Source organism: Rhopalosiphum maidis, chromosome 3, assembly GCF_003676215.2.
Source record: "Rhopalosiphum maidis isolate BTI-1 chromosome 3, ASM367621v3, whole genome shotgun sequence".
NCBI lineage: Eukaryota > Metazoa > Arthropoda > Insecta > Hemiptera > Aphididae > Rhopalosiphum > Rhopalosiphum maidis.
This window is the reverse complement of record NC_040879.1, coordinates 2,306,884-2,323,675: the sequence shown is the minus strand read 5'-3', so window position 1 is coordinate 2,323,675 and position 16,792 is coordinate 2,306,884. Positions and strand designations below refer to the sequence as shown.

General features: G+C 23.9%; 1 protein-coding gene across 2 annotated transcripts; it reads right to left on the bottom strand.

The window, feature by feature from the left end:
- Positions 1 to 8,015: 8,015 nt before the first annotated feature.
- On the bottom strand, positions 8,016 to 12,561 carry LOC113559863 (transcription termination factor 5, mitochondrial). 2 transcript variants are annotated; one of them, XM_026965641.1, is made up of 9 exons: positions 12,369 to 12,561; positions 11,511 to 11,688; positions 11,171 to 11,268; positions 10,735 to 10,874; positions 10,151 to 10,472; positions 9,927 to 10,094; positions 8,834 to 9,078; positions 8,522 to 8,746; positions 8,016 to 8,461 (listed from the first exon to the last, which is right to left on the bottom strand). In XM_026965641.1, the coding sequence occupies exons 2-9, from the start codon at positions 11,638 to 11,640 to the stop codon at positions 8,203 to 8,205; spliced, it is 1,587 nt and encodes a 528-aa protein (XP_026821442.1). In that variant the 5' UTR covers positions 11,641 to 11,688; positions 12,369 to 12,561; the 3' UTR covers positions 8,016 to 8,202. The 2 variants fall into 2 exon arrangements, with proteins under 2 accessions (XP_026821442.1, XP_026821443.1); XM_026965642.1 differs by lacking the exons at positions 11,171 to 11,268; positions 12,369 to 12,561 and having other exon boundaries at positions 11,511 to 11,614.
- Positions 12,562 to 16,792: the final 4,231 nt, after the last annotated feature.

Genomic DNA, 16,792 nt, shown 5'->3' with positions numbered 1-16,792 from the left:
AAAGTTATCCCTATAAAGACTCTGTGGCGGAAATTATGACCTGATTTTCATTTCATTAAAAAATACGCATTACATAATATAGATATAGGTACCTACATGCAATATTCGTTTCTATACCCTGAAAATTCCATTTCGATATAGTTATTATTCATACGTCATAACTTCCTGTCAAGGTTTTTAAAAGGAATTCATCTACACTCGGTTGTAATTCTGTATACTTATTTAATGCAATACACGCATTATACAAATTAATCAAAATCAATACTTGAAATTAACAGTAAAAAAATTATGAGAAACCTATCTACACGAGCACATATAGACCAGTACTTGGGGTTTAGGGTTTCGAATATGTGCTCTCAGCTTACCCGAATAGTTTATAATATCACATATCCACAAATTGTACATTGTTGTTGGGATTTCAAATTTTTACTTAAAAATGAATTTTGGTATTTATATTTACTGACTTTCAAAATATAAACATAAGAGGTATTTATTAGAAATTTTTGGTTCGTATAATGTATAAATAGCCCAAAATATAACCAAATTTTTTCTAGCTTAAATGAATATGAACGTTATAACTTATAGTATATGAATCATAATTATAGATAATAGTGTTCGAGAGAATAATTTATCAGCCAATTAGGTATAGGTATGAATTTTAACACTTGATAAACAATTTAATCATAATTTGAACACAAATGTACTCAAAATTTAAATTAATTTAACTTGCAGGTAAGTACCTATACCTATACTTAATACTTATTGCAATTAGAATTTCTTTAACAATACGTACATATGAACTTTCGCTAAACATAATACGTTTTAAATTAAATAAATATGTAGTGTGTATGTGTGTGTGTGTGTGTGTGGTTATACTATAGTATGTGGTGAGTGATAATAGTAAAGCCCCTTACTGTTAGGTCTGTGTAATAGGTAACATTACTTTAGCACTCCGTGACTTTACACTGATAAATGATGATCGATACCTATGAAACTACCCATCTGTCTCCATAAAACACTAACTATTTTAGTTTCACATATAAATATAATAACACGCCTACCTAATTATTTTATACAACCAACATACAACGTAAAATTGAGCAAAGGAGTTTTAACATATTCACATATAATGTCATCTCGAGAAATAATTAAATCCTCTGCACTGTGGTTATTAATTTATTACAATATTATTATATTGTACCTATCTTCTTTTGTTTCGTATAAGGATTACCTATTTTAATTAATGTTTAGATTTACTACTTATGTTTACATATATATTTAACAATAATTTATCATAATGTATTACACATTTACACAACAATCAGGTAAGTATATGAACAATATAGGGAGTAGGGACTAAGAAATAATATATAGAAGTTAAGGCATCAATATTGACATCATGTCAGAAACACCGCATAAAAACTGCGGACAAAAATTGGTCGACAAATACACTGTAATATTATATTATAAATATACCTATGTATAATTTATATTTATACCGTATATAATATTGAACAGAAGAGAGGTTATTTACCAATAAAGAGAAATATGTAAGTAGAAAACCACAGTTTTAAGAAAATAACTAGGTACACATCTAGCATGGGCGGGTGGGCGATTTTTGGCCTACCGGGAAATTTTAAAACAGGGCCACACATGAAAAAAAAAGTCTAAAAAGGCCCCATTACCGAAATACGAATGGATGGCCCACGGGAAATCCCGGTAGGCCTATCCGCCCATGTATCAAGGTATTCCATTTTAATTGTTTTGAATTATTATTAACTCATGATGACAATGACATAGGTAAGTATTAGGTACAAGTATAGATTAATACCAAACTTAAACTTACTTAGTTACAACTACCTACCAATACTATTATAGTATTATGGTCTAGGAATGAGTTCAAAAACTTAATGAAAAAACTTAGAAGTATAGATAAATACGACGGTAGGTAATACACATCCAGTAGCACTGTAAATGGCTCAGAAACATGACATCATAATTCTCAATACAACAGAAGAAAAAATAGGTTATAGATGTTTTCGAAAGAAAAATGATTTTTGGATCATGCAAAATATTATATGGTTTACCGCCGGTATACGATGCTATTAATTTGAACCTATATATAATAAAAGTACCTACTTATACTAAAAATGTATCGCTGTTTTTACTAAAGTTATAGTCTTATAGGTATACTAAGTGTGTTGATCGTTAAAAAAATATTCAAATAGGTACTATTATAATATAATATTGTATGGTGTAATTACTTGAATTTAACATAAAAACTCGAACTTGCTACGCCAACATTTTTATCCATAATTTTAAATACGTACATATAGAAAAAGATTTATTATATAATATAATTTTTATAAACAAATATGAAAATAATTAAATAAACGATATATTATAATGTTATGCGTAAAACAAACAGAGGCGGCTCGTGCTAAAGGACAAACCGGGCACGTGTCCCATCTAAAAAATTGAGAAGAAAGAAGAAAAATTTATATTAAATTATTAAAATTAAAATTGAATAGATATTTCTTCCATCATAATATAGTTGGTATATTATCGAATATTATCGAAATAATTTTTTTATCAAATATGAGTGCTCCTAGATACAATAAGTGCATACTATATTATACGCATTGGACGGCGGGCACGACGATCAACAGTATTAGATATCCCCCGCTTTTCAACACGAATTAATACGGCATTGCGGGCACAATCCGATTGTGCCCGAATTCTATTTTTATTACGATTTACAAGATTTTGTCGGTCTTATCGCCTTCGTATTGTTATTTGTCGACCGTCTTCCGTGGAACAAAATTAATATTTTGAAAACATGATAATAATTAATCATTATTTGTTCATTCTAATAGTCATCAAAGTATTCATGAAGAAAAAAGACAGACGGATCGATTTGAAATTCAAAAATATAACTACTGCATAATATTATTATTTATAACTTATAATAATATTGTATTTAATATTATAACGGCATGACAATTATATTTAATATTTATTTTTAAACCATAATTTTTTTTAATTATTTGTTGTGCAGGATACTTTACAAGCGTATAGGTTTTAGTATCAAAGGTACCAACAAATTTATTTTATTTTATTTAAAAAATCATCAGGAATTGATGGTAAGTTCAAAGTTGTCATAATGGAAAAAGAAAGAAATATTTGTGCCCCACCTTCAATGAAGCCCACGAGTCGTCACTGAAAACAAATAATGCTAATTCAAATAAAATAAAATTGGTACTTGTATTAATCTTGTGTTTATGGGGTTTTTATTACTACAGCATATGATTTTTGTTTTTTTTTATATTTATCTTCATGATGAGACATAGTTGCAGATGCGTGTAATAATGGGAGATAAGGTACTTGGTCAGTTTTTTAAGATAAATTTTTTTTTAATCATATGAAATAATGTTTTAGGAAAAACTTAAAAATACTATACTGTTGTTCAAATCATAAGGTTCCTATTCATTAAAAATGTAGTTATTTGATATTTCATTGTAATACCTAACCTACATACTTCTTATGTTATAATTTCAGTCTTCAGAATATATGTATAAGTATACATATAGCAGAAATTAATTAATTTAACAATTTACAACTATTATTCTATATTAAATTACCTACTTTTAATTATTATTTATTTTTTACGGTTCATGTTATAAAATTAAAAATGAGGCTGATAAAAATACCTAAGGCTGTTTTAACTTGTAGTGTTATAGATAAGTAGGTTATTAATCAATTTTAATTTAATTTAGTTATACTATTATTATAAATATGATATTTTAATGTTTAATCTTATTTATTTTGTGCAATTGCATGAAATATACTTCTCCAAGTAACATACCTACATATATTTTAATATTTATGTATAATTTTTAATGCCTAGATAATTTAAAGTTACTAGGTATGTCACATATGTATTTCATATAATATAATATATCTAGTCTATTAAGTACCTATATAGGTATAGTATTGTACTAGTATAATAATGTATTATAATCCACAATATGTAGAATATTCTAGATAATAGATCAGGTTAAGCTAGGTGACATAATGATAGTAATGCGACGAATACCTATCTAACTATACTCTATTATATCATAATTGTTTATATTTATAACTATACATATAAAATATAGCCCATATGCATAACTAGTCATTTGAACTTAAAGAGTTTGTGCAACATCTAAATTATTTTTCATACATTTAAGCCTATTTTTATTTTCAAAGCAATATAATAATACCTACTTAAAAACAAATATTTTAATACCTACCTACTTTTCATTATCAAATCAGGTACTTGATTTAAAATTTAAATCGAAAACCCATTTTACTCAGAACTATAATAATCAATAATGCTATATGCAAGTAATTAGCTGAAATCTATCTTATTAAGTATATATTTATACTCAAAGTTCTAAATATAGACTTATAATAAATAATTTTGAACAGATAAATACTGTTAACATTATTAAAAGAACAGCGATTAACATAAACCTTTTAATATAGAAATGTCAATATGTATGTATTTCTATTGTTATTCAGTATTTAGTGTAGATTGTCATTTTAACCATATTATGCAGTTTGTTTATCTCCAAAAATGAAAAAGTAGGTATTATTTTTTTTTTATGAATAATGAATATAAAATTTTATTGAGTCCCCTGTGCAGTATGGACATAATTTTTATTATAACAAAATCAAATTATCAACATTTAATAGATTATTATAATTTGCATGCAATAAGAAACCAATTTTAGAAAATTAAACGTACTTAACCAAAAAGAAATCCTAGAACTGTGCAAAATATAAGGAAGGCTTTGTATATCAATAACAGCATTTGATACGGTCTACCGTTCATCCTGAACTTGTTAATATTTTATCACATTTTTGTATCTCAAAAATAGTTTAAAACAAATTATTAGTAATTTAGATAACTGGACACAAATAATTAATATTAAATATTATACATCGGAAAAAAAAATTGTATTATTTTTGGTTACCTACCACAAAGCAAGACCAAATGGTTTATATTATACAAAATTATTAACAAAATATGTATTAATTATTTTTAGAAAGTTAAATCATGGCCATGTATTCATACTAAAGCTTACTTAGAAATCACTAACTTATAGGAAACTATCACTTATTTTAATTACCAAAAATAATTTTTTATCACCTTTTAAATAAATAACACAATTATTCTTTATAAATTAAATAATTATTCACTTTTATGAAAAATAATGAACTATGTAAAAACACTAATTTAATACGTAAAAAAATCCTATGAATACAAAATATAACTTAGAAATTCAAGTGTTATTTTTGATGTGCAACTAAGATAGACCTTGCATAGTTTCATACGCCTATCGCAATATTGCCTAGTTACCTACTTTTACCACCTAAATTGTTTGCCAAAATTCAGCATTTAAACAGCTTATATCTTTATCAGGCATATGTGTTTCAATGGGTTTATTTGAATTAGATATGATACAACTAATTCTACCATAAGCTTAAGTAGATGTATCTTAAAACAAGGGTGCAACTAAAGATACAATCAAACCAATCCATCTGAAATAAAATAATTACATTTTATCTGGGTAAATTAAAATATTCTTGAGTGGGATTAACAATAGAAAAACATAACAATTAAAAATAATACTATATAAATGAATTTACAAGAAATTGTTATTTTATGAGTTATAAAAAGTTCAAATAATTTAAAGAATGTCATATCCCCATAATATGATGTATTGTCTCCGTCTTAGTGTCTTACTATCGCAAACTTTAGCAAAATAAATGTTCAGCAGTTTCAATTTTATGTGTTTAGCTTAAATATTAAAGTGAAATGATCTATTATCAAACTTAAAGGTATTATGTGTTTTTTCATCAAATTACCTATTTAATTTTTAAATTAAAATTATGAACATTTTTAAATATTAATATTTTACATACTCATAATTAGCTTTAAAATTAAATTACTGTAAAAGACCAACAAAGAAAATACAAATTATGTTCTTACTTATAAGTTTGATAATAGGTCACTCACTAAAATATTTAAGCTTAACATACAAAATTGGAATTGCTGAATGTATATTTTTAGATATGGTAGACGTCAGTGAGATGAAGGTACCATCAGTAGCGTAACCAAGGGAGGGCTAAAGCCTCCCCCATTGGTCGTATTTTTTTTATATATTGTTTTGAAATATTTAAATTTAAATATTGAAATTATCTTACAAATATTAATTATTTAAAATAGTAAAAACGTTAACGGCAAATCAACATTAATATGTTAACAGTATTTTGTTGTTGTTTTTGATTTTCAATAACTCAAGTTATGTAAAAGTATTTAGCACTCCCCATAAAAAAACCTGGCTACATCTTTGGGTAACATAAGATAGTATGTTTTTTTAAAATTAACATCGGAGCTTAAAACGATATAATGGAACAGTAACATATTATGTAAATTGATGTTTTTGTCAACGATTTCTAAACTATACAATGGTCCTACTTGCTTTAACTTCATGGATTTAGATACAAGAAAAAAAAATAAGTGAATGTCTAATAATACTAAAATAATACTTAGAAGTTTTATTTATATATTGAAAAAGTTAAATTTTAATTATAAGATGGAGAATTATTAAACATAAATAGAGAACTATTATTTTATAGGCTAATATACTATACACATTTATCTAAATAAATTTGCTTTTGATATAATCATTGTTGATTCTTTTACTACTCTAATATTTATAAAATATTTAATAGAATATGCTTATATTTTTAAATTATTTTTTTTAACAACTGTCTATTTCTTTATTTCTAATATAAGTTATGTTTAAAGGAATAAAATGTGTCACAAAGTAAATTAAATGGCACATATTCAAATATTTTTAGATACTATTTACAGAAAATAATAGATATTTGATATAATTTCAATGATGATTAAAAATAAAATATCAGTTATAACATATATATGTAAAATAAATAATAATATAATATAATATATAAAATGATATTACCAATTAAAATTAAATATTAATCATTATTCTTATTTTTTTATTGTGTCGCAAAGTATGAAATATATTAATAGTGTGTTGCCATAATACAAAAGTAGAGAAGCCCTACCTTAGCTGTTAGACAAATTACCTTTAATAAGGTTTTCCTACGCAAACTTATTGATAGGTCAATTAATTGTCCTGAGCTACTTTCCAAGTCAACTTAAAAATTCCCTGGTCCATGTCTGCTTTACTAATCCTTTATCTTTATTACTGTACACGACAGATTATTCCCATAGCCAACCACCGTATAGGATATGTATTGTAAACAAAGATCCATCTTTTAGCTTTTAGTTATTATAGTATGTACATTTTCTCTCTTTATTTTTTCTATACCTGACTTATTATATTATCTAATTTATACACTTTTGAATTGCATATTTAATTATGTTAAATTACTATCTATACTTTAGGCCACAGCCATATTGAAATAAATTTATAAATAAATATGTAATATTCATTTTTAAACTGAAATATTAATGAAAGGAAAAATGGTATTAAAATATTTAATTAATTGCAGAAGAAAGTTGAATAATTTTTTTTTTACAAAAAAGTTTTTCAGGTGATATAAATTACATAATTTTGAGTAACTTAAAAACCAGTAAAAATAATATTAATTACAATGTTTTTCTTTTACATAGAGTTTATGTGTGAAAGACACAGTTTAGAATTTCATAGCTAAAATTGATATATTTGTGTTAGTGTATGATAATATAAAATTAGATATCTTGAGTTATTTGTTTATGATATGTATAATTTTAATATTGACTATTTAATGTATTTTAACTAAATCATAAGTTAATTTCAAAATGTTTATAAGAAATTCTTAAATTCTGAATCAAGTATAATATGAAATTAGGTACACTTAAATTGCATACATAAAAGAATGAACTTGGATTAAAAATTAACAATTGAGTAAATTGATAAAAATTGGTTAAATTTAAAGTTTAGAAATATTGTCTTATTTATAAATCGTCATTAAGTATCATAACTTTCAACCGATTAGTACTATAATAATTTAAAGAATAAATTAACACATTTTATGCTGACAATTTATCATGTAATCTTATTAGTTAATATCTAACTTGATTACAATAAACAAGTTTTTGATTTAATATGTAATTTATCAGAGTAATTTATTAGATGGATCATGATCCAATTCTTCTGTATCATCGAATGTGGCTTTAGGAGAATCTGACAATGGTATTTTCTTTATTTTCTCATTAGTATTCCAAACACCATCACCTGAAAAATGATAATCCTTTTCCAAATTATACAATACTAGTGGTAATAAATATTCAGATTTGATTGATCCAGACACATTTCGTAAATAGGAAACATTCTTCATTTTTTCAGTAGATATCAATGCATCTTTAATTTTATGTCTAAAAAAGCAATAAATATGTTTAAAAAATAATATTAAACTTTTCGAATAGTTATATTACACTGGATACAATAAAATCTGTGAGCAATGGCATAATTGATCTTTGGTGAAATTATTCTTTTTAAGAAACTCAAAAGATTTTCGTATTGTTAACAAAGAAATATACTGCCAATATGGATGGCGTTCTAATAATGAACGTAACTTGTTTTTGTCTTCTCCCAATTCTTTCGTCAAATATATCATTATATCATTGGTTTTTCCTTTGTCATTACCATTGCAATTAAATCTATAAAATTCAGTAAAATTAATTAACTGTAAATAATTGGATATTACACTATAAAATCATACAAAAAATAAAGATTTATGTAAGAACCTGTTAAATGAATAATTGTTTGTAACTAATAAATTTAATGACACACAATTTTTGCTCTGTAAGTACTTCAAACGTGAATTTACTTTTGTATAGTAGTAAATGAGTCTAGCAACTTGTGGGTTGTTTATAAATGATGCCAACTCTGGTGTTTCTTTTAATTTACTTAATCTTTCATAAATAGTATTACTTCCTAATGTATAGATTTCTGGTGCTTTCGCTAATGAAGATTCGGGAATTCCAAAGTCCTGTTATATAAAAATACTACATTTATTACTTTAAACAAATATATTATACATAAAGAACAGGTTACACCCACATTTATTGCGCCCTTCTTACAAGCGTATAATTTATCAAATTTACACCAAACAATTTGTACTTGGTTCCGCAAACAAAAAATGTGGGTGTGATATAAATGAATAACATAATGCTTCTGAATTCATGACTAAAAACAATTAGTATGTTATTTATTGAGTTAATGATACTAATTATTGCTTGTAAAGTTTCTATTGTTCATTATACAAATTAATTAAATTAATAATTTATTTTATCATCCCTAGACAGTATATCTAAATATTTCTTTTGATTATTTTGCCTACAAAATATTACAAAATCAATATATTACATAGAAAAAATATTGCCAGCATAAAATATAACGATTTAGTTATAATACATATAATGTATGGCCTTTGCAGTCAATGTTTCAAGAGATCAATAAAAAATATATATATATATATATTTCATTTTTACTACCTACTAAATTTTATTATATTAAACATATTTTTATAATTTTTATCAATACTACTATATATTAATACAACAATATTGTATGTTTTGAAATATATAAAATTGTCTATTTTAATTTTACATATTATATTATAATTATATTGTTGCTATATTTTATACAGGCTATATATTGGATTCACAATATTTTACCAGCGAATCAGCAATATTTTGTAGGAAATTCGACATTTTTCATTATAACATACTAATTTATTTATGCAATAATATTTTATGTACGTTATTCATTAAACTGTAGATATTATATAACACTTAAACACTAAGTACTACAGTATGATATACAAGTTTCAAGTACCTCGAAATGTTTTCTTATCTGTCCAATTGTATTCCACGGAGTAAGAATTATTTTGGGATGCTTACTTAAGATTGATTTTACATCCGTACCACAAAGATTTTTAAAATTATCTAAAATTGCTCGTGTATTATCGGGATCACTGTGTATCAAATAAGAATGTCTTCTAATCTATATAAAATGAATACACTTATTACTAAATTTTAAGTAATAAATTAAATGTTTACCTTTTCTTCAGTGAAATTAAATTCATTAAGTAAAATATCAATACTTCTATCCATAAGTCTATAACTCTTATTAAATAGTCTGTGGTAAATAGCTTGTGCATATTTTAAGTTTTCTATGTTCATTTTAATTTTCCATCCAATATATAATTTAAATATATTTTTCTGAACCTGATTCCACGAAAGAGACTCATCACAACATGCTGGATATAATTCAGTTGGAAAATTGATAAATGATAATATATTATGTCCAACATCAATATGTTTATGAATTAAATTTTCATTTTTTAATGACTGAATAGACTTTTTCGATATAAATTTAAATCTATAATAAATAATGAATTATATTAGTTATAAATATTGTATTTAACAATGAACCGATAGTTAATTATTTTTCTTTTTAAATAACATACTACCAGCATAAAAGGAATTTAAATTCTAAAAGATAAAATCCTATGTGTAAAAAAAAACACTGGCATTGTGAACAAAAACTATTGATAAAATAAAATACAAAAAAATAATAATTATCAAAAATAAATAGCATGCCCATTGGGTATAATTAAAATTACATATACATAATAAACTACCTTAATAGTGTTTTTGAATCAATTTTATTCTTAATAAAACCTCCTTCTTCTAAAAGCATAGTATAATTTTTAATAGTGATTGAATGAAGTGTTAATACTTGAATTTTTTTGATAATATCATCTTTGGAAACCCCAAAACTCTAAAACAAGTTAAGCAAAATAATAATAATTTAATTAACAAACATACAGTTTATTTTAATTAAAAACTACCTATAATAATTTAATTTGATAACAAAGTTTGAAGTACCTTACTCTTATGAGTTATGAATTAACTTCTTAAAACAATTGTTATGAATTATTGTATTTATTTACTTTTATAATTGTATGAGTAATGTCAAATATATAGGTTGATTAATTAATAGTTATATTTAACTTTACCAAATTTCTAAAAAAAATTATTTGAATACATAATATTTTCTATTACAAATAAAAATACCGTTAATAAAGACAAGTTATCAGACAGTGAAGAATATGAATCATTTTGAAACGATGGATACTTTTTAACGATTCTCCGAACTTCATTTTCAGGTAAACCTAAAAATAATTGCAATAATAATAATTAAAATCTTAATCAATAAATTATACTTAAAAAAAACAATGGCAAAACAGACTTTTTTTTAAAAATTATAACATGGTGTGTTACTTCATACAAATATATTTGTAATATAACTTAAATTATTTATTAATTTATTATTTTAATTTCTCTATTGAAGGTTCTAACCTGTAACAAACAAATGTATGCTGCCATTGTACATAAGCTATAAAATAATAATTACCTAAATTCTGTTGAAAAAATTGTATAACATCATTGTTTACATGAAATGCCGTACAATAACAACATGTCTGATAAATATTTTGTACAAAACAAATTTTGTTCAAATTAAAATGCACAACTTTATGGAGCATTGTTAAATATTCTTGAATGATTATCTAACTTGAACTATTAATTTGCAACTGTAAATAAACAGACAATAATTAAAATTATAGCACATTCCTGTTAAATTGCGTGTATTAAATAATTAAATTTAGTAGTTTTTATCAGGTATTCATTGCAAATAAGGATTAATTCCACTAATGTAATTTTAATTATTTCAAAGCTCTACCTTGTTATTTTTATTATAAGAATTTCTATATAATTATTACACATTGTTGGGTTTTACAATTCATTTGAGAGAATTTTTTTAATATTTTAGTTGTATTTGATGGCCATCTTTGTGTAAGTATAGATGACTTGTATATAGGTACTCTCATAGAACATATTTTATTATTTTTAATGTATAATATTTCATAAATCTTGCAAAATAATAACATGGCCTGAATAATCCAAAACAGAAAACCAACAATTAACACGAACAAGCAATAAGTTGATAAATTATTACATATTTATGTTATAGTTTCGAAACATAGTAGACAAAAATATAAGCTTTAATGAACAACAAAACATCAAATTATTGATTAGCCGTAGACTTTTAATTAGTTTGAAATTTAAATAATTTAAATAAACCTCATCGGAGATCATGGATTCAAACAATTATTTTTAATGTCTTAACATATTATTTAGTTTCAAATTAACAAATAAATTAGATTGGACAATAAAACTACCGACTCGATAATCAAAAACACAGTATACTTACAACAACGTATGCTAATAATTATGTGTACACCATCTGCTGCCTAAAACATCGAGCTCTGAACGTTTAACAAAATTTCAAAACCACTGCCATAAGTCATTGAAATTAAAAACCGCACGCTAACGCAGTTCATGTCGACAACAGCTCACTGATGTTATCACGTCCTGTTATGACCGTAGCGATATAGCCGGCCGTGCTACCCACCACTCCGTGGAACCATATTATTATTGTTGAACGATATTGGCGTTATCTACGCCGGCGCTCGTTCAAGAAATTCGTCCGGTTGAACCGATACGACAACCAAACGCACCGCTACGTTTTCGGTTTGCACCGTACTACATAATCACATCACTGATAGCTACTGGTGTATTGATAATATTTTGGCGAATCGACATCGATGCCGACGCACATCCGTGGTTTGAACCGTAGCTAAATTTCGTGTACTTGATTAAGATCAATAACTTTTAGCATTCGACTGCACCAAACGCGTACAGTATGGTACAGAAATCTGTGATCCGCGCTGTCGGTGTTGGTGGTGTACAGCATTTACATAATAATATACTCTACGTTTCTACAGATACCTACTCTCGGTAACAAGGATCGACTGTTCAACTCGGTGCGTACTAATTGTGTTCCCACATTTGAATGCTAATTGAGTACCTATCTACCGGTATGAAAGAAAAATAATATACCGACGAAGTGTGTGATTGGGAAACGAAAAATGTCATACTGACTGAGTTCACAGCTGGGGGAAAAAGTAAAATATATCAATTATGGAATTTTTATTTTTATTTTGTGCATTGTGCATTTGTATAATTCAGATCAAAATTTCTAACTATAAAAGAATTTATAGGAGAAAATATTTAACTATTAGAAAAAAAAACAATATGTATCTAATTCAAATACATTAAGAGTTCATTGTTTAACTGTTCACCAATACAAGATTTTGAATGTATTATTTATTATTTTATACGACTTAATAATACAGTATACCACTATACTACACACATCATATCAAATATTTTTGATTTAACATAAGAAAAAACATTTTTATTTTCTCATAGTCCCAAGTTGGTAAAATTAGGAAGGAAAACGTTTTTTTTCCAATATTGAATGGTCCTCTCATATTAAAACATGGACTCAATTAGTATTATACTTTTAATTTTATAGGACTCCGTATATAGTCGTTCAACTATCAAACTTACCTTTAAATGTGATAATAAAATTCCTTCAATATTTAAATTCAATTTTGTTTTAAACAACAATATTTTTTTTTACCTACCTACTAATTATAATCAATAACAATTACTATTATTATTATGTGTTAACTATAAAAACATATTATACTTCAATAATATTATTCATGTAGCATTACATGACAATGAGATTAGGTAACTACTTTGTAATATTATTATTTATTATTAATTACACATAAAAAATATGATATACTCAAATAAACTAATCGAAATTTAGTCTATAGTTATTATAATAAATTGTACAAATGAAACTAAATTTCAGCAGATATTGATAATCACAAAATACCTCTTTGCTAAGCTTTTGAAACATCTCAATTTATGTTATTACATTTGTGTTTACATTAAATTTTATAATTGATTCATTCTGTATTCATTAAAATATCAAAAAGTAAAAGGCATTTTTCTGAATATAATATTTGCTTATTAAGACTTAAGAAACAATACATATGTGAGTACAATATACTCCTAAGAAAATAAATTAAATAAAAGAGAATTATAAGCTATGAATTTAATATAAGAATAACATAACATAATTTACTTTGAATTACATATTATAATCTTAAAAATCCATAATAAGAAATAACTTCTAGAATTTCAATATAATTTTTAGTCATGTTTTAAATAGATAATATTTCTTAATTAATATTCTTGTCTTCTAAGTATTGTATTTAAAATGTAATTGTATACATAATAACTTTGATTACCTACTAATTAGTATGCTGAACTATATGATTTACTAATAGTTCAATACACATCATATTATATTATTATATTATATATAAACTATAAAGTTATAACTTATAACAAATCCTTGAAACTCAGTATTCAGTAAATATTTATAATAATTAACTTATTTATCTATTTACCAATAACACCAATGATTTATACAATTTAAATTATAAATTACTATTTTTTATTAGTCTACTAGTTAAAGCAGTGTTTCTCAAGCAATGCATTGCAAAATATGACATCATTTACAAAAATCAATAGGTATTTGAAATAATTTTGATGATTTTAAAAATAAGTTATCTGTTATTGACATTTATCATTATATTTTATGTTATATTTTTTATTTGTTATTTTTAAGTTAACTTAACCAATTAAAATTAAATATTGAGTTTTACCCATTATCCTTGTTTTTATCATATGTCTTAAATTATGAAATATTTCAATAGTGTATCGCAGTAAGAAATTGTAAAATATGCATTTTATTTACAAAAATATACAAAAACAATTTTTTTTAAATATTAGTTTATATAATTATTTATTACATAAATATTAGATTTTATTATTATATGCTATCAAAGTTGGGCATCATTAAAATAACATTTTATTTAGATGATAATTTAAATAATATTTTATTTGAATGATTATTTCACAATATTCGGATAATTTTCAGTAATTTTATCTTAGTTAACATATGGTTAGTATTTTGGTAATTAAAACATTTAAACATTAAAAAACAATAGTATTATATTTTAAGTTCACAATTGTAAATCTTCTTTTATTTTAAATAAATAGAAAAATACTATAAATGAAACAAATATAGAACTATCTAAAGAAGAAACTAGAGTAAAGAATTTGAATATATTTGTATTTTATATTAGCATTATGTTTGAAAATTATTTAATTACATTTTTATTCGAATAATTTTTAAAAAAATCATTTGAATAATATTGTTTTTGAATTATTTGAATAATTATCTAGATAATATTTTGCCCAACTTTGTATGCTATTACTTTATGTTTTTTTTTAAATTTTTAAATATGAACAATTAGATCAAAGAATAGATTTATATTAATTGTGATATAAACATCTTTTTTTCCCATTTCATATTCACCGGTTATAATACTAAAAATTATTGGAAATGTTTTGAATCCCTTATTCTTCTTTAATACCAAGTCCATTTTAGTTTAGATAGGTAGTATATTTACGATGATTTGACAAATAACCCAATGATTATAAACCTTAAATAAATACTATTTAAAATTAACCAAATGTGCAAAAATAAACAAAAAAAAATTGTTCTATTTAATCGAGCCAAATCGTGGCAATAATATCTGAAAACCAATCGATTTGGACATAAGAAAAAAAACATGCAAATGCATAGAAATCCTAACCATAGCCATAATATTAAAGTTGAGAAACACTATGCTAAAGCTTATAATATTATGATGTGTATAAGGAGTCTAAAAAAATACATTAATATGATAAAAATAACAATATTACCAAGTATGTACAATATAAGTGAATATTAAGATATATTTTATAGTGAAAAAATTATAAATAACTATAGCACTAACATATTGTAAATATAATATAATGTATTACAGAAAAAAAAATAATTTTAAGAACAGCATATATTTTACAAAATATTTAATAAAATGAATAAAACCAAAAAAACTTAGTCCTCAATTTAGAAACAATAATACCAATTGAATTATTATAATATCTAGTATTATAGCTCAGGTTGTAGCTATGTTATAATTTCTTGTAAGTACTTAGACTAAAATAAACATACAAGTTTGTTGTATAATGCATTTAAATTATTTAAACCATAATATTTATAGATATTGGTATTAATTATCTTAGCTTAAAAAATAAAAACTTAAAAAGAGTTGATGGTTACATTTAATTTAATTTATGAATACCCGTGTTTCTTTGTATTTTAAGTACTTTGTCAAAAGGGTAAATTGGTTACAAATAATCAATTGAGCCAAGCCAATATAAATTATAAAAATTACCTTATAGATATATATTTATTTTATTACAAATGTATTATTATTTATGCCAATTGACATACTACTTTATAACTATTGTATATTTAAAAATAAAGTGTTAATACCAAGATGTAAATGACAGGATTTTTCAATATTTAATTCTAAAGAATTATTATTTAGCAATTATTGTTGAAATATAATAATTTAGTGATTATATACTAAATACTTAAACCTATATTTAATTTATCATATAATTTATTTAAGGGATTTTCATTAAATAACAAAATAGTATCATTATTTATCAGCAAAGCAAATAACTTTGCTATAAATGTTAATGTTAAAAAAGCTATTAATTAGAAGCTATAAAGTAATATGTATCAATGAAAATAATGATAGTATTTTATTTTTAAGTAAATATTTAAATATGATTACAGGAAAAATTTATATTATT